The 27,875-nt window shown below is 43.2% G+C and overlaps 1 protein-coding gene across 6 annotated transcripts in view; it reads right to left on the reverse strand.

The window, feature by feature from the left end:
- The window catches only part of LOC110502653 (leucine zipper putative tumor suppressor 2 homolog), a 100,358-nt gene that overhangs the window by 31,968 nt on the left and 40,515 nt on the right, over positions 1-27,875 (reverse strand). The window contains exons 2-4 of one of the 6 annotated variants that reach the window (XM_036960331.2): positions 27,650-27,691; positions 9,899-9,996; positions 3,829-3,952 (exon numbers count right to left, since the gene is read on the reverse strand). Coding sequence is in view for 1 of the 6 variants with exons in the window: in XM_090217198.1 (XP_090073324.1) it covers positions 1,872-1,910 (39 nt within the window). In the remaining 5 variants the exon portion in view is untranslated. Of the gene's footprint in view, positions 1-1,871; positions 1,973-3,539; positions 3,623-3,822; positions 3,953-9,898; positions 9,997-27,649; positions 27,692-27,875 lie in introns of those variants that run through there. The other 5 variants (XM_090217196.1, XM_036960332.2, XM_021580862.3 and 2 more) reach the window with 5 other exon arrangements.

The following is a 27,875-nucleotide window of genomic DNA, read 5'->3' on the forward strand; positions in this document are numbered from 1 at the left end:
TGGCTCAGAACAGGGCAGCACGGCTGGCCATTAGATGTACACAGAGAGCTAATATTAATAATATGCATGTCAATTTCTCCTGGCTCAAAGTGGAGGAGAGATTGACTTCATCACTACTTGTATTTATGAGAGGTATTGACATGTTGAATGCACCGAGCTGTCTTTTTGAACTACTGTCGCACAGCTCGGACACCCATGCATACCCCACAAGACATGCCACCAGAGGTGTCTTCACAGTCCACAAGTTCAGAACAGACTATGGGAGGAGCACAGTACAGAGCACAGAGCCACGGCTACATGGAACTCTATTCCACATCAAGTAACTGATGCAAGCAGTAAACTTAGATTTAAAAAATAAATACAAATAAATCTTATGGACCAGCAGGGACTGTGAAGCCCCACAAACAGGCACAGAAACATGTATACACACACACACACGGTAACATACGCACTCTACACACACGTACACATGGATTTTGTACTGTAGATATGTGGTAGTGGTGGAGTAGGGGCCTGAAGGCACACAGTGTGTTGTGAAATCTGTGAATGTATTGTAATGTTTTGTTGGACCCCAGGAAGAGTAGCTGCTGCCTTGGCACACTGTGCCTTGGCAGCTAATGGGGATCCATAGAAAATACTAAATCAAATACACACACACACAGAGATCCCCCAACTTCCCTCCTCTTTTTAATCCTGTCTGCATGCTCTCTCCTGCATCTTTCTTTTCTCTCTCTCTCCCTTTCCATGCCTCTCTCGTTCTCAGTTTACCTCTGACTGTCTCTACCTTTTATTTTGTGGGTGATCTACAGCATCCCTTTAATCAGCTTTAACCCCCTCAGACCCTGGTGACAAATCCTGTCCCAATCAAAGCCTGTGGTAACCATAGATGGTAAGTGGATTATACCACAGTAAGCCTCTCTATCCACTCATCCTGATATGGTGGTTAAACACCCCGCAGAACTGGGGACTAGATACAATATATCCATCTGTAATTGAACTGATTACCATCAGCCTACAGAAATCAATCAAAAACCTTCATTCATATACCAAAATCCCTTCCACTCTCCTTTCTCATGTAATTTTCTCCTTTATTCTATCTCTCTGTGCATATGCTTGTTTGTGTGTGCGTGTGCGTGTGCGTGTGTGTGTGTGTGTGTGTGCGCTCAGGCCTATGGGACTGGAATACCTCCCCGGAAGCTGCCCTGAAAAGTAAATAAAAATAACACTGACTGTTTTCATGACAAAACAGGTTATAATTTAGGAACTACAGTTGCGACAGGAGAGAGATTGAGAGAAAGAAATAGAGATGGGGGGGGCGGGGGGGATAGAGGAAGGAAGGGGATGGAAAGAGAGCGGGAAAAGAGATATGTGAACCTAATTAACCCAGAGGAAAGGGAGTAGAGTTACATAACACGCATGCAAGCACACATACCATATACACATACACTCACACACACACAGCTGTGAATAAACGTCCATCTGCACAGAATTAGAGCACACAGACTGCATGAGTGGACATTTTTGAATAATGGGTGTGTATTTGTGTATGTGTGTGTGTGTGTGTGTGTGTGTTCCGCACCGGCCTCTATGAACTAAACAAATCTAGTTTTATTGCTGTGTGAGCTGCCATGGAAAAGCAATTAGAGAAATGAGTGAACACTGGAGAGAGAGAGAGAGAGAGAGAGAGAGCGAGAGAGAGAGAGAGAGAGAGATGGACAGAGAGAGAATGGGAGAGAGGGATGGGAGATGGACAGAGAGAGAGATAGAGAGACAGATAGACAGACAGATGGACCGAGAGAGAGAGAGATGGACAGAGATTGAGACACACTAGGGTCAGTATACTTATAATGAAGAAAGTTCATCTGACCCACCATTTCTTCTTTCATCTCATCCTGCTCTCTCCATCCCATTTTCTCTCTTTCTCCCTCCCTCTCTCTCTTTCTCCCTCCTTCTCTCTCCTCTTTCCAGACAATATTTCTCAAATAAAGGAACTCCCCACTCTCCAAAGGTATTGGTAACAGGGAGTGAGGTGGGAGTGAGCTGAACTAACCTCAACTCTGTGACATGGCACATTCCTACTGCTAGCATCAGCAACTCTCAGTGCTAAAAATAGAACTCAAGATGGAAAGTTGTGGTCAGTGTGTCTGGTCTGTGTGTGTGTGTGTGTGTGTGTGTGTGTGTGTGTGTGTGTGTGTGTGTGTGTGTGTGTGTGTGTGTGTGTGTGTGTGTGTGTGTGTGTGTGTGTGTGTGCATGTGTGTGCGTGCGTGTGTGTGTGTGAGAGAGAGAGATGGAGAACGAGAAAGAGAGATGAGAGAGAGAGGTGGAGTGTTGTGTGTGTGAGAGAGAGAGATAGAGAGAAAAGAGAGAGAGAGATAAGTCCCAGTGTTGGCCAGAACAATAGAAGGAAGCAGGTTGCAAATCACTCAGACACATAACTCCCTATTATAACTGGATTTATGAGACAGAGCTAAGACCTAACAAGCGTCCACCATTAAACACACACACACACACACACACGCACACGCACGCGCACACGCACACGCACACAGCCATGAACGCAAACACACAGAGCCTACAGGCACGCACAAACGAATATACACAAATCTGTCCACTTTAGGTCAATGGTGTGTTTACTCTGCCCATTAGCTTCATTAAGTCCCAGCAGTACAGCCCACTCTCCCTCTCCATTGCTCATTCTCTTTCTCCCTCTCTCGCTCTCTACCTCTCTTTTCAGAAAGAGAAAGAGAGACGGTGCAGGAAGACACATGGAAAAGAGAAAGGTAGAAGAGACAGAGAGAGTGTATGTAGAGAACGGAGAGAGGGACAACGAGAGGTAGAGGACAGAGAGAGTGTATGAAGAGAGACAGGAGGGAACGGAGAGAGGGACAACGAGAGGCAGAGGACAGAGAGAGACACAGAAGCCTGTGAGAGAAGGGGACAGCTGGGCTGGGGAGAGGGAACATTTGAGGCGAGTGACAGGGGACAGCAGGAGAGGCGAAACCTGGTAATGGAGACAGAGGAAAGAGGAAAGGACAGCAGCTGTGAAGACCACACACCACTATCACCACACAAACTGGAGCCATAGGGTTGAAGCTGCAACAAGATGGGGAGCAGAACTTTATCTCTCTGCTCATTCTCAATATACAGACAATATACAGACAACAAATTCCAATTGGCGATACTAAAACTCTTAAACATCATCCTTAGCTCTGGTATCTTCCCCAATATTTGGAACCAAGGAATGACCACCCCAATCCACAAAAGTGAAGACAAATTTGACCCCAATAACTACAGTGGGATATGGGTCAACAGCAACCTTGGGAAAATCCTCTGCATTATCATTAACAGCAGACTCGTACATTTCCTCAGTGAAAACAATCTACTGAGCAAATGTCAAATTGGCTTTCTACCAAATCATCGTATGACAGACCACGTATTCACCCTGCACACCCTAATTGACAAACAAACAAAACAAAACAAAGACAAAGTCTACTCATAATCTGTTGATTTCAAAAAAAAATTCAATGTTTACACTCACAAAATGGTTAGAGCATTGGGCCAGTAACTGGAATGTCACTAGTTTCAATCCCTGAGGCAACAGGGTGAACAATCTGTTGTTGTGTCCTTGAGCAAGACACTTCCCCTAATTGCTCCAGGGTTGCTGTTGATAATGTAGTTGGGATATGCAAAAAACACATTTCCAATTAATACACACTTGTACATGTGTAAAATAGGACAAATATAAGCACCCACCAAATTGTTATGTATTGATTTTCTTCTAAATCGAATGTTAACATGGCAGACAAACACCAAACACTGACCTTTACCTGTTTGAGAGTTCCAGTGTTCTCCTGGTTCTCTGGGGAAGACAGGGAGAGAACAGGGACTTCTCATCCCCAGAATCTCCCTATTTCTTGGGCTGCATCTCCACTACACCTCCTGACCTGGAGTCTGGAAACACAGAGAGAGAGAGAGGAACAAGAAGGTAATGCATGTACAGAGACAGAACAGCAAATACATGTTCAAAGCAATTTATATTACTTTCTATCATGTCAAACTGTAACACTATGGTATATCTTAAACATAACAGTTTGGAGTACAATACACTGGTCATTCAGAGTTAAATGTACTTCCTTAAATGCTGTGTTCTGTGAAAGGAGAGAAGAGGAGACCACTGCCCCCCTTGAGACACTGCCACCTTAATATTCCTACAAAAATATACCCCCTATGCACGCACACACACACACACACACACACACACACACACACACACACACACGAGGGGAGATATCACAGTCTGTTTGTTTATCTCGACCATCTATAGCTTTGACTGCAGTCTCATCTGATGTGTGCGCTCTCTCACGAATTCAAAAATAGGTCACCTCAACATGAAACAACAGCATTCCCTGATCCACGTGCAAGTGGGAGAGAGGGAAAAGAGGAGAGAATGGAACGAGAAGGGAGGAGGGCCTCCCTGATAGCTTGCTTTCATAACCTTCCTGTCTCTTTTCCCCTCTTCCTCCCTTACGCTTTCAATATCCCATTTTCTATTTCACTCTCTCTCTTCACCTCTACCACTTTCTCTCTTTCCATTACCCTCTATCTCTGTATGTCAACCTTTATCTCTATCCCTATCTCCCTCCGTCCCCTCTCTCGCCTCTTTCTCCTCCTCTTATCAAGCACCATCCCACTCTAAATGATCAATATATTCTCTACAGTCTGATCACTGATTGATCACTGATACAATTCAGCTGATTGATTTTAGCCTTAGTTCTTCCTGCCCTATAGCACTGCACTGGGGTCAGTTCATTAAACCTGACAAAAATATATGTAACCTCTCTTCCTGCAGTTGCTTTAAAGTAACATTCAAGTGGTTCTGGAAGTTCTTCTCAGATGAGTATTTTGTTGCTTTGAAGCATCTATCAGCGTGTTTCTGATACAACCTCCCACATGAAAAAAATACTATAGTATACTATGGTATAAGTATTCACTGTAGTGTTTTAGCATATTTTTGTTGTTGTTGTAGAACCTCAGCAAAAGTACTACAGTGAATCTGTCTCTGATCTGTGGAAACGTCTTGGTCAAACCCTCTGGTCTGCCACAGTAGTTAGTACTCTATAGTAAACTGTAGTATTTTTCATGTGTGCTAACTGTAAAATGTGCTTTAGCTTATGAGGTTACTACTGATTTTGCCACATCCAGTTGCGATATTATAACAACAAATATGTTACACCAAACAGCAAACACTGTTTTATTCCCACGGACATAATTGCACATTACTGCACGCACGATGGATGTACTACGGTGTTTTCTTATTACGTTGCTGAATAATCGCCTCCCCAAAAACAAAACAAAAACAATAATAAATGCACCTAAAGCGACCAGTGGCGCTGTTTAACCTTCGCAGAGCTCAGCTTTAACGCACCCCTCAAGGTGTTTCTGAACCAGCCCAACATTCATATATACTGATATATGGTTAAGCTGCTACACATATGGGTGTGTGTCTGTCAAGTTCATCTTTTCAGGCTAATGTGGCTACCCTAATCTTATTGGGATGAGCAAGACGAGTTGGGACTATTCATTAGTCATCCATTATAATGATGAACAGATGAGACCAAGAATAACAAAGAAAGGATGCTCCACTCCCTACCCCCCTTTCAGTCTGTGTTTCCCAAAATATATATAATAAGGCCCCCCCCCCCCCCCCCTTGACTCCAAACTATCTTATTTATATGCTGCATATAAGAAAAAAAGCATAAAGCAGAAGATCCTCATAATGATCCTAATCATCCTAAACAGCCCTGAAGGAAGGGAGGAGTGAGGAGACACAAGGGCCTGTCCTCCTGTCTTGTCCTAGCAGGGAGCCTTCTGATAGCCAGATGGCCAAGCGCTGTCCTGGGGGGGGGGTTCCATTTGTCATCCTGTTTTCATTGATCCCCAACTTTGGTAACCAGCTAGGTAATAAGTGGCACGCCTACCCACCCTGCTATTCTGTAGAGGTGAGAGAAGGAGGAGAGAGAGGAGGAAAGGAGAAGAGGTGGAGGAAGGAAGGAAGAGAGGGCAAGAGAGAGGAGAGGTAGGGAAGAGAAAGAGGAGGAGAAAAGAGGAGGAAGAGAGAGGATGATTTAAATATTTTATTTAACCTTTATTTAACTAGGCAAGTCAGTTAAGAACAAATTCTTATTTACAATGACGGACTACCAGAAGGCAAAAGGCCTCCTGCGGGGAAGGGGGCTGGGATTAAAATAATCAAAAATATATAAATATAGGACAGAACACACATCACGAGAAGAGAGACAACACAACACTACATAAAGAGAGACCTAAGACAACAACATAGCAAGGCAGCAACACATGACAACACAGCATGGTAGCAACACAACATGACAACAACATGGTAGCAGCACAAAACATGGTACAAACATTATTGGGCACAGACAACAGCACAAAGGGCAAGACGGTAGAGACAACAATATATCATGCAAAGCAACCACAACTGTCAGTAAGAGCGTCCATGATTGAGTCTTTGAATGAAGAGATTGAGATAAAACTGTCCAGTTTGAGTGATTGTTGCAGCTCGTTCCAGTCGCTAGATGCAGCGAACTGAAAAGATGAGTGACCCAGGGATGTGTGTGTTTTGGGGACCTAGAGAAGAGGTAGGGAAGAAACAGAAGAGGGAAGACAGACACACACAGCTCTGGCCCTGATTCTAGCCTTTGGAAGGCTTTACAGTTGTAACGTTCATAAAACGAGGTCGGACAACATGGCCTCTGCTCTGACATTGCACTGATCTGCCCCTGCACGTGTGTGCACACGCAAGCACAAACACACACAAACACACACACTCCCTCCCCTGTAGGATTTCTAATCAGTAGATGACATGTCACCCAGTGGTCTCTTCTGACGTAAACCCTGAGCTGTGTTAAGATTAGAATCTGGGTTATATTACTGGTAGATTATGGCTATGCCAGCATATGTCCTCTCCACAGGAGCACTCCCACTATTTGACACTATCACCATGACTTGGGGTTTGACAAATGGTGATGCAGGTTTGGGGTCATTTCCATTTAAATTCAATTGAATCAGAACGTAAACTGAAATTTTCCTTCTTTTTTCTTCATTGAACCCATCACTGCTGTAATGTTGGTCATCATGGTCATCATGACCAAGCTTGAAAGCGACAGTGTAAGTACAATTCCTCAACTGAGTTTTTACATCAGTGCAGAAGTGAGGAAATCAGGAGAGAAAGTGACTGGCAGAATGGGTGTTTTATGTGGAGGAAGAGGGCTGCAGTATGTATCTCAGATAGGGGGGAGTGAGGCCTAAGAGGGTTTTATAAATAGGCAACAACCAGTGGGTCTTGCGACGGGTATACAGAGATGGCCAGTTTAGTATAGAGTGCAGTGATGTGTCCTATAAGGAGCATTGGTGGCAAATCTGATGGCCTAGTGGTAAAGAACATCTAGCCCCTCGAGAGCAACCTTACCTGCCTTACCTTCATCCTTACCTTCCGATCTATAAATTACGTCTCTGTAATCTAGCATGGGTAGGATGGTCATCTGAATCAGGGTTAGCTTCCTACTGCCTGAGCTATGTTGTTGATGTAAATTGAGAAGAGCGTGGGGCCTAGGATTGAGCCTTGGGGCAGTTCTTTGGTGACAGGCAGTGGCTGACACAGCAGATGTTCTGACTTTATACACTGCACTCTTTGAGAGAGGTAGTTAGCAAACCAGGCCAAAGACCCCTCAGAGACATCAATACTCCTTAGCCAGCCCACAAGAATGGAATGGTGTACCGTATCAAAAACTTTGGCCAAGTCAATAAAAATAGCAGCACAACATTGCTTAGAATCAACAACAATGGTGACATCATCTAATGGCACAACCAAATGACCTGGATTGCAGTTGAGATTACATTAAAAGTACATAATGCAAGTTTGATCAATGCTGTTCGAGATTCTGCACAGATTATTATAGCAAATGTAGGGAACTCCACAGACCTGCAACATTTGCATGATATCTTGAACAACACCTTCCTAATATTGAGTGGCACTCCCACTTTTGGATTCAATTGGTCAAGGTATCAGCTCTACAAGGTGTCGAAAGCATTCCACAGGGATGCTGGCCCAAGTTGGCTCCAATGCTTCACAAAGTTGTGTCAAGATGGCTGGATGTCCTTTGGGTGGTGGACCATTCTTGATACACACGGGAAACTATTGGGCAGAACCTGGCACCTACTACGTTTAAAGGCACTTAAAACTTCTTGTCTTGCCAAGCCATGAGGTCGAAGGAATTGTCCTTAGAGCTCCGATACAGGATTGTGTCGAGGCACTGATCTGGGGAAGGGTAAAACATTTCTGCAGCATTGAAGGTCCCCAAGAACACAGCAGCCTCCATCATTCTTAAATGGAAGTAGCTTGGAACCACCAAGACTCTTCCTAGAGCTGGCCGCCAGGCCAAACTGAGCAATTCGGGGGAGAAGGGCCTTGTACAGGGAGGTGACCAAGAACCCAATGGTCACTCTGACAGAGCTCCAAAGCTTCTCTGTGGATATGGGAGAACCTTCCAGAAGGACAACCATCTCTGCAGCACTCCACCAATCAGGCCTTTATGGTAGTGTGGCCAGATGGAAGCCACTCCTCAGTAAAAATCACATGACAGCCCACTTGGAGTTTGCCAAAAGGCACCTAAAGGACTTTCAGACCATGAGAAACAAGATTCTCTGGTCTGATGAAACCAAGATTGAACTCTTTGTCCTGAATACCAAGCTTCGCGTCTGGAGGAAACCTGGCACCATCCCCACTGTGAAGCATGGTGGTGGCAGAATCCTGCTGTGGTGATGTTTTTCAGCGGCAGGGACTGGGAGACTAGTCAGGATCAAGGGAAATATGAACGGAGCAAAGTACAGAGAGATCATTGATGATGAAACCCTACTCCAGAGTGCAGTGCAGGAGTGGCTTCGGGAAAAGTCTCTGAATGTCCTTGAGTAGCCCAGCCAGAGCCTGGACTTGAACCCAATCTAACATCTCTGGAAAGAACTGAAAATAAATGTGTTGCGACGATCCCCATCCAACATGATAGAGCTTAAGAAAAACTGCAGAAAAATGTGTGAGAAACTCCGCAAATACAGGTGTGCCAAGCTTGTAGCTGTGATGTGGTAAGGTTGGACCCAGGTGAAAAGAAGAGACCAGACGAGGAATTAATGATTAAGGATAAACTTAATACTTAAAACAGTTGCCACAGGATCACAGTACACTTGAACAAACAACAAAAACTAAGACTCGAAAATAGGAAACGAACGCACACGGTAAACAATTCAAGCTCCTGCAATGGACAACAGAAAACACACCTCTTTAACAAGGACACAATCATGAAATAATAAGACACACCTGAGTCCAATAAAAGTCTCTAGGGCGGTCTCATCCGCACTCTGGTGCCAGGAGGACCCATGACAGTAGCGTCAAACCCAAGAATACTCGGGGCTGTAATCGCTGCTAAAAGTACCTCTACAAAGTACTGAGTAAAGGGTCTGAATACTTATGTAAATGTATTATTTCAGTTTTCTTTTTATTCTAAATTTGCAAAAATGTCCACAAACTTTGTCATTATGGGGTATTGTGTGGAGATTTATTAGGGGGAAAACAATTTAATCAATTATAGATTAAGGCTGTAACGTAACAAAATGTGGAAAAATTAAAGGGGTCTGAATACACTGTATTTACAGTAGGCAAACCTCAATATGTGGCCATAGATTGTTAAAATGGCGCCGATTGTGTTTTTTTGTTTGTTTATCTGCATTGTTTGTAACTTATTTTTTACTATTGTTGTACATAATGTTTCCGCTACAGTCTCTTATGACCGAAAATACCTTCTAGACATCAGGACTGCGATTACTCACCACGGACTAGCAGAATCCTTTTTCTTCTTTCACAACTCTGACGAGCCCGAGGCAGAAGATATACGGCTCCCTAGGGAACAGGCCCCAACCCCAGTGATCTGCGTGAAGAGGAGGTGGAGAAAGAGAGGTTGGAGGGCAGGCTGCCTTCTGAGGAATAGGTCGGCGATCGAATAAACCCCCACTCCCCTCAACTCTGTTTGCAAATATGCAATCGTTGGACAATAAATTGGACAAGTTATTGGGAAGATTAAACTACCAACGGGACATTAAAAACTGTAACATCTTATGCTTCATGGAGTCATGGTTGAATGACGACAATATCAAAATACAGCTGGCTGGTTATCTTTTTAAGGCTGCAGGGGCAGTATTGAGTAGCTTGGATGAAAAGGTGCCTATTGTAAACGGCGAGCTCCTCAGTCATAGTTGCTAATATTTGCACATTATTATAAGTATTGGATAGAAAACACTCTGAAGTTTCTAAAACTGTTTGAATTATGTCTGTGAGTATAACATAACTTATATAGCAGGCAAAAACCTGAGAAATTCCACTTCCTGTTTTTTTTCTGAGGTGGCAGATTTTCAACCAAGCTCTCATTGAAATTACAGTGAGATATGGATGAGTTTTCACTTCCAATGCCTTCCACTAGATGTCAACAGTCAATTGAACTTTGTCTGATGACTCTAATGTGAAGGGGGGTCGAATGACACAGGATATAGTCACCACTGCCACGAGTTGACCATGCATTCACCATGCGTGTTCACAGGGGAAGGACCTGCGTTCCACCGGTCATCTGAAGTCATTCTAATTCTCCGGTTGGAACGTTATTCAAGATATATGTAAACAACATTCTAAAGATTGATTCAGTACATCGGTTGACATCTTTCTACTGACTGTTACGGAACTTTTGGACATTTCGTCACGTTATAGTGGACGCGGTTTGTGACTTTGGAATTGTTTACCAAACGCGCTAACCAAAGTAGCTAATTGGACATAAATAACAGACATTTTCGAACAAATCAAGCATTTATTGTGGACCTGGGATTCCTAGGACTGCATTCTGATGAAGTTCATCAAAGGTAAGGAAACATTTATCATGTATTTTCTGATTTCTGTTGACTTCTGTTGGATTCTGTTCTGAGTGCCGTCTCAGATTATGGCATGTGTTGCTTTTTCTGTAAAGTTTTTTTGAAATCTGACACAGCGGTTGCATTAAGGAGAGGTATATCTATATTTCATGTGTATAACTTGTATTATTTCTGTTGAAACGATGTGGCTATGCAAAATCACTTGATGTTTTTGGAAATAGTAAATCTAATAAGCCAATGTAAACTCAGATTTTTTGCTATAAATATGAACTTTATCAAACAAAACATGCATGTATTGTGTAACATGAAGTCATATGAGTGTCATCTGATGAAGATAATTCAAGGTTAGTGATTCATTTGATCTTTATTTCTGCTTTTTGTGAATGCTGTATTTCGCTGGAAAATGGCTGTGCTTATTGTGGTTTGGTGGAGACCTAACATAATCGTTTGTAGTGCTTTCGCTGAAAAGCCTATTTGAAATCGGACACTTCGGTGGGATTAACAACAAGATGACCTTTAAAATGATTTAAGACACATGTATGTTTTAGGAATTGTAATTATGAGATTTCTGTAGTTTGAAATTGGCGCCCTCTATTTTCACTGGTAGTTGTCATATCAATCCCGGTATTGAGATTGCAGCCATAACAAGTTATACGATGTACCGGCAGGATAGAACAGCGGTGTCTGGTAAGACAAGGGGCGGCGGTTTATGTATTTTTGTAAACTACAGCTGGTGTACGATATCTAAGGAAGCCTAAGGAAGTCTCGAGCCTTTGCTCACCTGAGGTAGAGTTTCTCATGATAAGCTGCAGACCACATTAACTACCGAGAGAGTTCTCATCTATATTCTTTGTAGCTGTTTACATACCTTCACAGTCTGTGACTGGCACCAAGATAGCATTTAATGAGCAGAATTCCGCCATAAGCAAACAAGAAAATGCTCACCCACAGGCGGCATTCCTAGTAGCCGGGGACTTTAATGCAGGGAACCTTAAATCAGTTTTACCTAATTTCTATCAACATGTTAAATGTGCAACCAGAGGGAAAATAACTCTGGAACACCACATACACCACATACTCCACACACAGAGATGCATACAAAGCTCTCCATTGCTCTCCAGTTGGCAATCTGACCATAATTCTATCCTCTGTTTCCTGCTTACAAGCTAAAATTAATGCAGGAAGCAGCAGTGACTAGATCAATAAAAAAATTGTCATATGAAGCAGATGCTAAGCTACAGGACTGTTTTGCGAGCCCAGACTAGAACATGTTCCGGGATTCCTCCAATGGCATTGAGGAGTACACCACATCTGTCATTGGCTTCATCAATAAGTGCATCAATGACGTCATCCCCACAGTGACCGTACGTACATACCCCAACCAGAAACCATGGATTACAGGCAGCATCCACACTGAGCTAAAGGCTAGAGCTGCCGCTTTCAAGGAGCGGGACTCTAACCCGGAAGCTTATAAGAAATCCCGCTATGTCCTGCGACAAACCATCAAACAGGCAAAGCATCAAGACAGGACTAAGATGGAGTCTTACTACACTGGCTCTGACACTCATCGGATGTGGAAGGGCCTGCATAGCATTACAGACTACAAAGGGAAGCACAGCCGAGAGCTGCCCAGTGACACGAGCCTACCGGATGAGCTAAACTACTTCTATGCTCGCTTCGAGGCAAATAACACTGGAACATGCATGAGAGCACCAACTGTACCGGAAGACTGTGTGATCACGCTCTCCGTAGCCAATGAGTAAGACCTTTAGACAGGTCAACATTCACGAGGCCGCAGGGCCAGATGAATTACCAGGATGTGTACTGCGAGCATGCGCTTACCAACTAGCAAGTGTCTTCACTGACATTTTCAACATCTCCCTTTCAGAGATTGGAATGCCAACATGTTTTAAGCAGAACCACCATAGTGCCTGCGTCCAAGAACACTAAGGTAACCTGCCTAAACGACTACCGACTAGTAGCACTCACGTCTGTAGACATGAAGTGCTTTGAAAGGCTGGTCATGGCTCACATCAACACGATCATCCCAGAAACCCTAGACCCTCTCCAATATGCATACCGCCCCAACAGATCCACAGATGATGCTATCTCTATTGCACTCCACACTGCGCTTTCCCACCTGGACAAAAGGAACACCTATGTGAGAATGCTATTCATTGACTATAGCTCAGCGTTCAACACCAGAGTGCCCTCAAAGCTCATCAATAAGCTAAGGACCCTGGGACTAAACACCTCCTTCTGCAACTGGATCCTGGACTTCCTGACTGGCCGCCCCCCAGGTGGTAAGGGTAGGTAACAACACATCCACCACACTGATCCTCAACACAGGGGCCCCTCAGGGGTGCGTGCTCAGCCCCCTCCTGTACTCCCTGTTCACTCATGACCGGCACGACTCCAACACCATCATTAAGTTTACCAATGACACAACAGTTCTAGGTCTGATCACCGACAACAACGAGACAGCCTATAGGGAGGAGGTCAAAGACTTGGCCATGTGGTGCCAGGACAACAACCTCTCCCTCAACGTGTTCAAGACAAAGGAGATGATTGTGGACTACAGGAAAAAGAGGACCGAGCACGCCCCCATTCTCATCGACGGCTGCAGTGGAGCAGGTTGAGAGCTTCAAGTTCCTTGGTGTCCTCATCACCAACAAACTAACATGGTCCAAGCACGCAATGACAGTTGTGAAGCGGGCATGACAAAACCTATTCACCCTCAGGAGACTGAAAAGTTTTGGCATGGGTCCACAGATCCTCAAAAGGTTCTACAGCTGCACCATTGAGAGCTGGTTCCAGGATCAGCGTGGCAGATGTGTTGCTACCTTCTCTCACCATCTGGGGGCGGCCCGTCAGGAAGTCCAGGATCCCGTTGCAGAGGGAGTTGTTTAGTCCCAGGTTCCTTAGCTTAGTGATGAGCTTTGAGGGTACTCTGGTGTTGAACGCTGAGCTGTAGTCAATGAATAGCATTCTCACATACAGTAGGTGTTTCCTTGGGAAAAGGCAGTGTGGAGTGCAATAGAGATTGCATCATCTGTGGATCTGTTTGGGCGGTATGCAAATTGGAGTGGGTGTAGTGTTTTTGGGATAATGGTGTTGATGTGAGCCATTACCAGCATTTCAAAGCATTTCATGGCTACGGACGTGAGTGGCACGGGTCTGTAGTCATTTAGGCAGTTTGCCTTTGTGTTCTTGGGCATAGGGACTATGGCGGTCTGCTTGAAGCAATCAGGGACATGTTGAAAATGTCAGTGAAGACACCTGCCAGTTGGTCAGCACATGCCCGGAGCACACGTCCTGGTAATCCATCTGGCCCCGCAGCCTTGTGAATGTTGACCTGTTTAAAGGTCTTACTCACGTCGGCTACGGAGAGCGTGATCATACAGTCGTCCGGAACAGCTGATGCTCTCATGCATGCCTCAGTGTTGCTTGCCTCAAAGCGAGCATAGAAGTGATTTAGCTCGTCTGGTAGGCTTGTGTCACTAGACAGCTCGCGGCTGTGCTTCCCTTTGTAGTCTGTAATAGTTTGCAAGCCCTGCCACATCCGACGAGCGTCGGAGCCGGTGTAGTATGATTCAATCTTAGCCCTGTATTGACGCTTTGCTACCCTTTAGCTCGAATGTTGCCTGTAACCCATGGCTTCTGGTTGGGGTATGTGCGTACAGTCACTGTGGGGACGACGTCCTCAATGCACTTATTGATAAAGCCAGTGACTGATGTGGTGTATTCCTCAATGTCATCGGAAGAATCCCGGAACATGTTCCAGTCTGTGATAGCAAAACAGTCCTGTTGTTTAGCTTCTGCTTCATCTGACCATTTTTTATAGACCAAGTTACTGGTGCTTCCTGCTTTAATTTTTGCTTGTAAGCAGGAATCAGGAGGATAGAGTTGTGGTCGGATTTACCAAATGGAAGGCGAGGGAGAGCTCTGTACGCATCTCTGTGTGTGGAGTACAGGTGATCTAGAATTTCTTCCCTCTGGTTGCACATTTAACATGTTGATAGAGATTTGGTAGAACTGATTTAAGTTTCCTTGCATTAAAGTCTCCGGCCACTAGGAGCGCCGCCTCTGGGCCTCTGGGTGAGTGGGTTCCTGTTTGCTTATCTCCTTATACAGCTGGCTGAGTGCGGTCTTAGTGCCATCATCTGTCTGTGGTGGTAAATAAACAGCCACGAAAAGTATAGCTGAGAACTCTCTAGGCAAGTAGTGTGGCCTGCAATTTATCATAATATACTCTCCTTCAGGTGAGCAAAATCTAGAGACTTCCTTAGATTCTGTGCACCAGCTGTTGTTTACAAATATGCACAGACCGTCCCCCCTGGTCTTACCGGAGTGTGCTGTTCTATCCTGCCGATGCAGCGTGTATCCCGCTAGCTGAATATCCATGTCCCCATTCAGCCACAATTCCGTGAAACATAAGATATTACAGTTTTTGATGTCCCGTTGGTAGGATATTCGTGATCGTACCTCGTCTAGTTTATTGTCCAATGATTGCACGTTGGCGAGTAATATTGACAGTAACGGCAGCTTTCCTAGTTGTCTTCTGCGGGTCCGGAGGAGACATCCGGCTCTTCGTCCTCTGCGTCGCTTCCTTTTGCGAATAATTGGGATGTCTGCCCTGTGGGGTGTTTGGAGAATATCGTGTGAGTCCTGCTTGCTGCTGTTGTTGTTGAAAAAATCTTTGTCTAATCCGAGGTGAGTGATCGCTGTCCTAATATCTAGAAGCTATTTTCTGCCGTAAGATACGGTTGCAGAAACATTATGTACAAAATAATTTACAAATATCGCGAAAAAACCCCACATAATAGCACAATTGGTTAGGAGACCGTAAAACGGCTGCCATCTCCTCCGGCGCCATTTTTCCAACCATCACTAGCCAAACTGTCCACTGGGCAACGAGACACATCCCTCCATCCATCCTTCCATCTAACTCCCCTCTCACAGACAGACACTAAGCACCTGTGCCTAAACGGGCATGCAGGTTAGTTACTGCAGAGAGAGACATAGGAGTGAGAGTCAGAAAGGCAGAGAGAGACAGAGAAAGAGAGAGGAGGGAGAGAAGCAGAGAAAGAGAGCAAAAGAAAAAAGGAGAGAGCTGGGAGAGAGAGAAGCACTGCACATGGCTTACATAACTGTCATATCAACCCTCACAATACGTCAAACTAGTTTCCATCTTAACCCAGCCAGTCTCACTGTAGCCTACAAGCTCAATCAAACCCAAGAGTTACAGTAGCACAGATGGAACACAGACAGTAGCAAGCTAATGCAATTTCTATGTAGTGTTCCTTCCGCTTTGCAAGTCAATAGCTTTTCTAAAATATCTTTCTTTCTCTCTCTCTCTCTCTCCCTTCAACCTCTCCCTCTCTATGGCTATTGCTGCTATGCTGCAGTCATTTTCTAAGAAAGGGGGGTAGAGCAGCTTTGTTGCTATAATACGCCAGGCTATAATGCTTGCCCCACTTCCCCCTCTGCTTTCTGCTTTCTGCTTTCATTGTGTAAGCACAATATACATAAAACATGATTTGCCCGCTTCAATTTCTGACTTTTATTCAAAGGGGGATTTGGTGGCAGACAACATTAGAGCTAAATAGTCTCCTTTTGATCTCTGCAAAAAATAGTGAGAGAAAACAGGGAGACAGCCTGATAGAGAAAGAGCAAGAGAATCAAGAATGGAAAGAGAATGGAGCAAACAGTAGAGAATAGAGATGGAGCTGTGACCTCCAGACATTGAACACAGGACAACTGTCTATATGACTAATGAACTCCATTTATCATCTAGTTAATAGGAAGTGAAAGGAGACTGTGTTTGCCTGTACTACAGATGATAGCTACATCTATACCGTTACACTGACTGAATGGATCCCCTATGGCCATTGGACACTAGGATCTATCCTTGTTACTCTACATTAGGAATAGTAGATGGTATCCGCCTATGACCCTGTTACTTTGAGAATCTAAGGCCTTTCTTTCTTTCCTCCCTCCTTCCTACCTCCTTCCTTGTGCAACAACTATGGATCTAATCTCTCGTGGACAGACGCACGTAACATAAATGGCAGTAGCATCTGTGAACAGATTGTGGGATGTGACGACTAACTAGGAACTTTGTTCTGTTAAGCAGAATTTTGGTCACTGATCATTTGGACAAAACATGATTTCGCATCGTTCAAATTTTGGAAGGGGAGAGGACATTTGGCCCATAGATTTGCCCAAAACTGTCTGAGAGTGGAAACTGGCTGAGGGGTGGAGACTTGGCAAATCTGATTAGTATGTTTTCTCGAGGATCTGACACAATTATGCAAGATTTTAGTTGTGGGAATTACAGACCTAACAGCATTAACAACAGGTCTACTACATAGTTTCACCATTACCGTTCCCCTGTATATTATCCGTACCAGAGGGCATCAGGCTTGCTGATCATCAGTGGTTCTGAAGTGACGGTTTAGTATTACAACCTACCAGCAGAGGGTAGACTCTCAGACTCAATGCCCAATGGAAAAACACACAGGGCTAGAGTCAATCCGGTCCACAAAAGAGCCTCGTTATAGTGTGATAGACATCTAAAGGTCATTTCTGATTGAGCCAACATACATGTATGCAGCATTTAGCAGTCTCAGAAAACACGGGAACATTAATACTTAAATGTTGATCGGGCTTTTACCCTGGATCATCTGCCTGGATTGAATGTAGCTCCTAATTGCTCCTCAGAATCTCGACTCGTTCTTAGCGGATAATATAATGACGTTTTATGTGGTGTGTACTGTGATGAGCAACACACATAGAACACCTAAGAACAGTCTTCTCTGGAAAAGAAATAAAATGCACAATTACATTTCAGCGACATTTGAAAACCCATTTCAGTTGTTTCCAGGCCTTTGGCTTTCAAGACACCATCACAGCCTGGTAGCTATTGATTTTCTAATTCAATTCACTTCATCCAGCTCTTTTTTCTATCTCTCCTTTATTTAACCAAGAGGTCCCATGAGAGAGTATCTCTTTCCACGATAACCTGGACATTGTGACTTCATCATCCCCATTGTGATCTATTGGTCTGCTGTTAACAACCGATCAATACTTATCTTTTTTTCACTGTTCTTTTCTCTTCTCTTGTCTTCTCTCTTCTCCTCTCTTTTTTTCCTTTCCTCCCTTTCCTCTACGCCAGATATTCCCAAACTGGGGTACGCGCAATGCCGTCAGGGGTACGCCAAATAAATATCTTAACATTTACTAACAGTACATTTATATTTTCCAACAGGGCTATACATTTGGGTGAGTTTTTTTTTTGACTGAGTAGCCTCGTTTCACTGCCAAAAATAAAATGAAACTATCTAGTGTTCAGCGAAATAACAACACAACGTCAATACAGGTTGTAGTCAAATGATTAACATCCAATCATCCAATTAACCGGTACTCTCTCGCGGGAAACCTTCACTCTTGCGCAGACATTTAGAAATTAAACATGACAATATGAAAAACAAGCCACAGGAGTTTTTTGAGAGAGAATAAAGACGACTTTCGAGTAGTAAGACATGTATAAAAGCAACAGATACCCTTAATAAGAAGGGTCTAGAAGCGTCTTATATGGTGAGCTACCGAGTGGTTAGGACAGGCAAGCCCCATACTATCGTGGAGGACTTAATTCTTCCTGCTGTCGTGGACATGGCTGAGACAATCCTGGGGGGAAAGGCCCAAAAAACTATACAGACAATTCCTTCACTGTTTCACGACGCATCAGTGACATGGTAGGAGATGTTTTGAAACAATTTTTTTTTTTTTTTTGTACCTTTATTTAACTAGGCAAGTCAGTTAAGAACAAATTCTTATTCACAATGACGGCCTAGGAACAGTGGGTTAACTGCCTTGCTCAGAGGCAGAACAATTTTTTTTTACCTTGTCAGCTCGAGGATTCAATCTGGCAACCTTTCGGTTACTGGCCCAACGCTCTAACCACTCGGCTACCTGCCGCCCCACAATTACTGCTTCGCATACAAGCCAGTGAATTCTATGCGTTACAGCTAGATGAGTCAACAGACGTGGCGGCCAGGCACAGCTCCTGGTATATGTCCGTTACGTTTATGGGGGGGGGGGGTCAATTAAGGAAGACATCCTCTTCTGCAAACCACTGGAAACCAGGACAACAGGAGAGGATATTTTTAAAGTACTAGACAGCTTTGTGACATCAAATGAACTTTGGTGGTCAAGATGTGTTGGTATCTGTACTGATGGCGCAAAAGCCATGACAGGGAGACATAGTGGAGTGGTAACGCTTGTGCAAGTGGTTGATCTCGACGCCACTTGCGTACACTGCAGCATCCACCGAGAGGCTATTGCTGCCAAGGGAATGCATGACAGCTTGAAAGATGTTTTGGACACTACAGTGAAAGTGGTTCTTTGTTAAAGCAAGGCCCCTGAACTCTCGTGTATTTTCTGCATTATGCAATGATATGGGCAGCGACCATGTAGCGCTTTTACAACATACAGAAGTGCGCTGGTTATTTAGGGGCAAAGTATTGACACATTTTTTTGAATTGAGAGACGAGCTTAACATTTTCTTCACTGACCATAATTTTCACTTGTCTGACCGCTTGCATGATGACGAGTTTCTCACACGACTGGCCTATCTGGGTGATGTTTTTTTCTCGCCTAAATGATCTGAATCTAGGATTACAGGGACTCTCCGCAACTATATCCAACGTGCGGGACAAAATTGTGGCTATGTGTCACGTCTGCTCCTGCTCCTCCCCTCTGGCATATGACGTCGCCAGAGTACTAACCACCGGTCCTGGGATTCATCATTACGCACAACTGGCCGTCATCATTACGCGCTCCCGTGAATCATTATGATTCACAACTGTACTCCATTTCCTTCATCATTTCCTCCCCTTTATATGTCACTCTCCCAGGTTCACTCATCAGTTGGTATTGTTCTTGTGTATCGGCGTTCTGCCTTATGTTAGTGTTGTGTTCTTGGTTTTGTTGTTTTATTAAAACGTTTCACCTGCACCTGCACCTGCTTCCAACACACCGCCCCATCATCATGATTAAGAAGTTGGAGCTCTTCTCTGTCTGCATTAACACGGACAACACACAGGTCTTTCCATCATTGTAGGATTTTTTTGTGTGCAAATGAACTTAAGCTTACAGACAATGTCAAATGTGATATAGTGAAGCACCTGAGTGAGTTGGGTGCGTAATTACGCAGGTACTTTCCCGAAACGGACGACACAAACAACTGGATTCGTTATCCTTTTCATGCCCTGCCTCCAGTTCACTTACCGATATCTGAACATGGGAGCCTCAACAAGGAGCCGCAACAAGCGGTTCTGTGAAAATGTAATTTAATCAGAAGCCACTGCCTGATTTCTGGATAGGGTTGAGTTTCTTGCCTTGGCAAATCACACTGAGACACTGATACCCTTTGCAACCACGTACCTATGTGAGGGTGGATTCTCGGCACTCACTAGCATGAAAACTAATGACAGGCACAGACTGTGTGTGGAAAATGATTTAAGACGGAGTCTCTCTCCAATACAACCCAACATGGCAGAGTTATGTCCATCCTTTCAAGCATACCCTTCTCAGTAACCTGTGGTGAGTTATTCACCATTTTTGATGAACAAATAAGGTTTATATGTAAGATGGCTAAATAAAGAGTAAAATGATTGATTATTATATTATTATTTGTCCTATAAGAGCCTTTTGTCACTTCCCACGAGCCGGGTTGTGATAAAAACTCATTCTTATGTTTAATAAATGTATCATATAGTGATGGCAAAAAACAACATTTGCAGCTGGAGGTTGAATGTTTGAAGGGGTACGGGACTATAAAAGTTAGGGAACCACTGCTCTACATTCTTCTTCTCTCCCCTTCTCTTCTCTTGTCTAAGTATTCTGTTAATTGTTCTTCTCCTCTCATCTGCTCTCCCCTAATCTTCTCCACTTTCCCCCCCTCTACTCCTCCCCCCCCTTCTCTTCTCCCAGAACGACAATGCAGCCTTGTCCAGTACCCCGAGGGCCTTCTCAGAGCTTTTCCAAATTCCTGGTACAATCCACCTGTCAGGGAATTCAGTCTGGAGGGAGGGAATAATTTTATTTCTGTTATGCATACCTCAGACACTGTACTTCTTCTTCTTCTCTGTCTTTTTCTCTGTCTTAGGGTATACCGTGTTGTGTGGAAGAATGTTTGAGACACTACGAGACCAGCTTAATCTCTCTCTCTCTCACACACACTAATTCTGACACGTTCGACTCCCTCTATTTCTGCTCAAAGACAGGGAGCAGAGATTGAGTTGCCATGGGGGCAAACCTGTCTGCATTTTCTCCATATATCTACTGTAGAAAACAGCTTGACTGAACAGTCATCACTGTATAGCACAGATCTAGTGAGCAGGCATCACTGGAGAAACCAGATCCCGCTGAACAGAACTGTACATCTGTCATCCACTTTGACTTTACTTTTAACTTCATAGTGAGGAAAAGAGATTCTACAGCTTGTCAAGATAAGCAACTGCAGTACTAAGACTGTCACGCCCTGGCCATAGAGAGGCTTTTATTCTCTATTTTGTGACTAGGGTGGGCATTCTATGTTTTTGTATTTCTTTGTTTTTGTTTCATGGTCCTCAATCAGGGACAGCTGTCTATCGTTGTCTCTGATTGAGAACCATACTTACAGTGCCTTGCGAAAGTATTCGGCCCCCTTGAACTTTGCAACCTTTTGCCACATTTCAGGCTTCAAACATAAAGATATAAAACTGTATTTTTTTGTGAAGAATCAACAACAAGTGGGACACCATCATGAAGTGGAATGACATTTATTGGATATTTCAAACTTTTTGAACAAATCAAAAACTGAAAAATTGGGCGTGCAAAATTATTCAGCCCCCTTAAGTTAATACTTTGTAGCGCCACCTTTTGCTGCGATTACAGCTGTAAGTCGCTTGGGGTATGTCTCCATCAGTTTTTCACATCGAGAGACTGAAATTTTTCCCCATTCCTCCTTGCAAAACAGCTCGAGCTCAGTGAGGTTGGATGGAGAGCATTTGTGAACAGCAGTTTTCAGTTCTTTCCACAGATTTTCGATTGGATTCAGGTCTGGACTTTGACTTGGCCATTCTAACACCTGGATATGTTTATTTTTGAACCATTCCATTGTAGATTTTGCTTTATGTTTTGGATCATTGTCTTGTTGGAAGACAAATCTCCGTCCCAGTCTCAGGTCTTTTGCAGACTCCATCAGGTTTTCTTCCAGAATGGTCCTGTATTTGGCTCCATCCATCTTCCCATCAATTTTAACCATCTTCCCTGTCCCTGCTGAAGAAAAGCAGGCCCAAACCATGATGATGCCACCACCATGTTTGACAGTGGGGATGTGTGTGTTCAGTGTGATGAGCTGTGTTGCTTTTACACCAAACATAACGTTTTGCAATGTTGCCAAAAAGTTCAATTTTGGTTTCATCTGACCAGAGCACCTTCTTCCACATGTTTGGTGTGTCTCCCAGGTGGCTTGTGGCAAACTTTAAACAACACTTTTATGGATATCTTTAAGAAATGGCTTTCTTCTTGCCACTCTTCCATAAAGGCCAGATTTGTGCAATATACGACTGATTGTTGTCCTATGGACAGAGTCTCCCACCTCAGCTGTAGATCTTTGCAGTTCATCCAGAGTGATCATGGGCCTCTTGGCTGCATCTCTGATCAGTCTTCTCCTTGTATGAGCTGAAAGTTTAGAGGGACGGCCAGGTCTTGGTAGATTTGCAGTGGTCTGATACTCCTTCCATTTCAATATTATCGCTTGCACAGTGCTCCTTGGGATGTTTAAAGCTTGGGAAATCTTTTTGTATCCAAATCCGTCTTTAAACTTCTTCACAACAGTATCTCGGACCCGGCTGGTGTGTTCCTTGTTCTTCATGATGCTCTCTGCGCTTTTAACGGACCTCTGAGACTATCACAGTGCAGGTGCATTCATACGGAGACTTGATTACACACAGGTGGATTGTATTTATCATCATTAGTCATTTAGGTCAACATTGAATCATTCAGAGATCCTCACTGAACTTCTGGAGAGAGTTTGCTGCACTGAAAGTAAAGGGGCTGAATAATTTTGCACGTCCAATTTTTCAGTTTTTGATTTGTTAAAAAAGTTTGAAATATCCAATAAATGTCGTTCCACTTCATGATTGTGTCCCACTTGTTGATTCTTCACAAAAAATACAGTTTTATATCTTTATGTTTGAAGCCTGAAATGTGGCAAAAGGTCGCAAAGTTCAAGGGTGCCGAATACTTTCGCAAGGCACTGTAGGTACCTCCTGCCCATATGGGTGAGTAGTGTGTGGGTAGTTGCTTTCTGTTTTGTGTTTTGCACCTGATGGAGCTGTTTCGGTTGTTCTTTTGTTACTTTGTATTTAGTGTTCAGTTCTATTTAATAAATGACAAACACATACCACGCTGCGCTTTGGTCCTCACCTTCTTCCACCAACGACCGTTACAAAGACCTTGAATAATTGTTGTGCAGAGGGTCCCTGGTTCAAACCCAGTCCAGGGAGGAATAAATTCTGCTACTTAATGCTTATCATTGAAATGACTAAATTAATAAATAATCTCTCAGCATTGTTGCAGTCAGTCTTGGAGGGAAAGTTATTCTACAGTAGTGTTCCAGGTCAGGTGTCTATTAGAACCATGGAAGACATCTGTGATACAGTAGGATGATGTCCTTGTATGAGATCAGAACCCACATTCATAACGCCTCAGAATAGGATTGCTGATTTGGGATCTGTCCATAAAATATGAATCAATATGATCTAAAATACAAAATGAATCCAAGATCAGCACTTCTATGATGAGATGTTTTATGAATACAGGCCCTGACCTCAGATCAGAATTAATCTAAGACGAGACTGAGTCCAGACTAGAGGACACGAGGAAGAGACAACAAAAGAGAAAAACAAAACCTGAGTGTTTACACCAAACCATATCATTATCTAAACAACCAGAGAAGTGAGCATAGGAGAGGGAGAGAGAAAGAAGTGAGAGAAAAATGTCCTTGGAGAGAGAGAAGAAAACAAGGGACCATGTCCAAGTTGTGTTCCGTCTCTCTGCTGGTTTAAAAGCCCTCTCCATCAAACCTGTGTGTGTGTGTGGGTGTGTCTGTGTCTGTGTGTGCTTGCATGTGTGTGTGTGAGCATGCGTGTGTCTGCTGTGGCTACAGTACAGTTTGTTACTTCATCACAATGAGTCAGGAGCTGTAAAACCTCAGGTCTTGTTCAATGACTCGCCTCAGCACATAGCTGGCCAGGACACTGCCTGACAGACAGGTCAGTACTTAATGTGAGTCCTACTGGAGTAGGAAGAAGCTAGGGACAGAGAAAGGGATAGAGGGTTGTCACTAGTTACTACAGCCACCAAGTCATAATTATGGCTAAATCCCTCATATTTCTACAATTTATCTTCTTAATATCCGATTGTAAATCTACCCCTTACCTTAACCTTAACCTTAATCAGACTGCTAACCTTATGCCTAACCCTAACCTTAAATTAAGACCAAAAAGCAAATTAGTGACTAGTAGAAACCGGGATAGAGGGATAGAGAGAGAAAGGGATAGCGAGGAACAAGAAGACTCAAGGGGAAAGAGAGTAAGTCAGACAAAGAGAGACATGAATGCCAGACACCACAGGAATGCTCATAAAGTGAAATTGTTTCTAAACTGTCATTTCTGGAGGAGCATCGGCCATTTCCTCTGTTTGTGCCTGGGGATGAGCTGTGGTCAGTATGTGTGTATGTGTGTTGTGTGTTGTGGTTGGTTACAGTCACTCCGCCTAAAGCAGGAATAATGAACAAGAGTAGTGATTAGAGGTCGACCGATTATGATTTTTCAACGCTGACACTTATACCGATTATCGGAAGACCAAAAATAATGACAATTACACTTATTGAATGAACACTTATTTTAACTTAATATAATACATCAATAAAATAAATGTAGCCTCAAATAAATAATGAAACATGTTCAATTTGGTTTAAATAATGCAAAAACAAAGTGTTGGAGAAGAAAGTAAAAGTGCAATATGTGCCATGTAAGAAAGCTAACGTTTAAGTTCCTTGCTCAGAACATGAGAACATATGAAAGCTGGTGGTTAATTTTAACAGTCTTCAATATTCCCAGGTAAGAAGTTTTAGGTTGTAGTTATTATAGGAATTATAGGACTATTTCTCTCTATACCATTTGTATTTCATGAACCTTTGACTATTGGGTGTTCTTATTAGAGGTCGACCGATTATGATTTTTCAACGCCGATACCGATACCGATTATTGGAGGACCAAAAAAGCTGATACCGATTAATCGGACAATGTTTTTATTTTTTTATTTGTAATAATGACAATTACAACAATACTGAATTAACACTTATTTTAACTTAATATAAAACATCAATAAAATCAATTTAGCCTCAAATAAATAATGAAACATGTTACATTTGGTTTAAATAATGCAAAAACAAAGTGTTGGAGAAGAAAGTAATATGTGCCATGTAAAAAAGCTAACGTTTCAGTTCCTTGCTCAGAACATGAGAACATATGAAAGCTGGTGGTTCCTTTTAACATGAGACTTCAATATTCCAAGGTAAGAAGTTTTAGGTTGTAGTGAATATAGTATTTATAGGACTATTTTTCTCTATACCATTTGTTTTTCATATAACTTTGACTATTGGCTGTTCTTATAGGCACTTTAGTATTGCCAGTGTAACAGTATAGCTTCCGTCCCCCTCCTTGCCCCTACCTGGGCTCGAACCAGGAACACATAGACAACAGCCACACTCAAAGCATCGTTACCCATCGCTCCACAAAAGCCGCAGCCCTGGCAGAGCAAGGGGAACAACTACTCCAAATCTAAAAGCGAGTGACGTTTAAAACAGTATTTGCGCACACCCAGCTAACTAGCTAGCCATTTCACATTGGTTACACCATGATCTAGAAGAAAAATAAACGCACACCTACCAAGACGAGGTGCTGGCTAGCGGAGTAGAAACTTGAAAATAAAAGAGAGCCGCACACTCTAGGAGCTCAGATGCAAAAATGTAACCAAATTTAATGGTTACACCAGCCATTAGGCTGATAGGCTTGAAGTCATAAACAGCGCTGTGCTTGCGAAGAGCTGCTGGCAAAACGCACGAAAGGGCTGTTTGAATGAATGATTATGGGCCTGCTGCTGCTCAGTCAGACTGCTCTATCAAAACAGACTTAATTATAACATAATAACACACAGAAATACGAGCCTTTGGTCATTAATATGATCGAATCCGGAAACTATAATTTCGAAAACAAAACGTTTATTATTTCAGTGAAATACGGAACCGTTCGGTATTTTATCTAACGGGTGGCATCCCCAAGTCTAAATATTATTGTTACATTGCACAACCTTCAATGTATGTCATAATTACGCAAAATTCTGGCAAACTGTTGCATATACCCTGACTCTGCGTGCAATGAACGCAAGAGAAATTACACAATTTCACCTGGTTAATATTGCCTGCTAAACTGGATCAGTAGTTATAACTAGTGATTATGATTGATTGTTTTTTTATAAGAAAGTTTAATGCTAGCTATCAATTTACCTTGGCTTCTACTACATTCGCGTAACAGGCAGGCTACTCGTGGAGTGCAATGGTTAGAGCGTTGGACTAGTTAACTGTGCGGTTGCAAGATTGGAACCCCTGAGCTGAAAACTTGAAATCGGCCCTAATTAATCGGCCATTCCGATTAATCGGTCGACCTCTAGTTCTTATAGGCACTTTAGTATTGCCAGTGTAACAGTATAGCTTCCGTCCCTCTCCTTGCTCCTACCTGGGCTCGAACCAGGAACACAACGACAACAGCCACCCTCGAAGCAGCGTTACCCATACAGAGCAAGGGAAACAACTACTCCAAGTCTCAGAGCGAGTGACGTTTGAAACGCTATTAGCGCGCACCCCGCTAACTAGCTAGCCATTTCACATCGGTTACACAAGCCTAATCTCGGGAGTTGATAGAATTAATGCTTACGAGCCTGCTGGTGCCTATCATCGCTCAGTCAGACTGCTCTATCAAATCATAGACTTAGTTATCACATGATAACACACAGAAATACGAGCTTTAGGTCATTAATATGGCCGAATCCGGAAATTATCATCTCGAAAACAAGACGTTTATTCTTTCAGTGAAATACGGAACCGTTCTGTATTTTATCTAATGGGTGGCATCCATAAGTCTAAATATTCCTGTTACATTGCACAACCTTCAATGTTATGTCATAATTATGTAAAATTCTGGCAAATTAGGCGTTCCAAACTGTTGCATATACACTGACTCTGCGTGCAATGAACGCAAGAGAAGTGACACAATTTCACCTGGTTAATATTGCCTGCTAACCTGGATTTATTTTAGCTAAATATGCAGGTTTATATACAGGTTTAAATATATACTTCTGTGCATTGATTTTAAGAAAGGCATTGATGTTTATGGTTAGGTACACATTGGAGCAACGATACGCACCGCATCGATTATATGCAACGCAGGACACGCTAGATAAACTAGTAATATCATCAACCATGTGTAGTTAACTAGTGATTATGTTAAGATTGATTGTATAAGAGAAGTTTAATGCTAGCTAGCAACTTACCTTGGCTTACTGCATTCGCATAACAGGCAGGCTCCTCGTGGACTGCAATGAGAGGCAGGTGGTTAGAGCGTTGGACTAGTTAACTGTAAAGTTACAAGATTGGATCCCCCGAGCTGACAAGGTGTAAATCTGTCGTTCTGCCCCTGAACGAGTCAGTTAATCCACCGTTCCTAGGCCGTCATTGAAAATAAGAATGTGTTCTTAATGGACTTGCCTAGTTAAATAA

The sequence above is a fragment of the Oncorhynchus mykiss genome, chromosome 23 (genome assembly GCF_057628025.1).
Source record: "Oncorhynchus mykiss isolate SJ-2025 chromosome 23, ASM5762802v1, whole genome shotgun sequence".
NCBI lineage: Eukaryota > Metazoa > Chordata > Actinopteri > Salmoniformes > Salmonidae > Oncorhynchus > Oncorhynchus mykiss.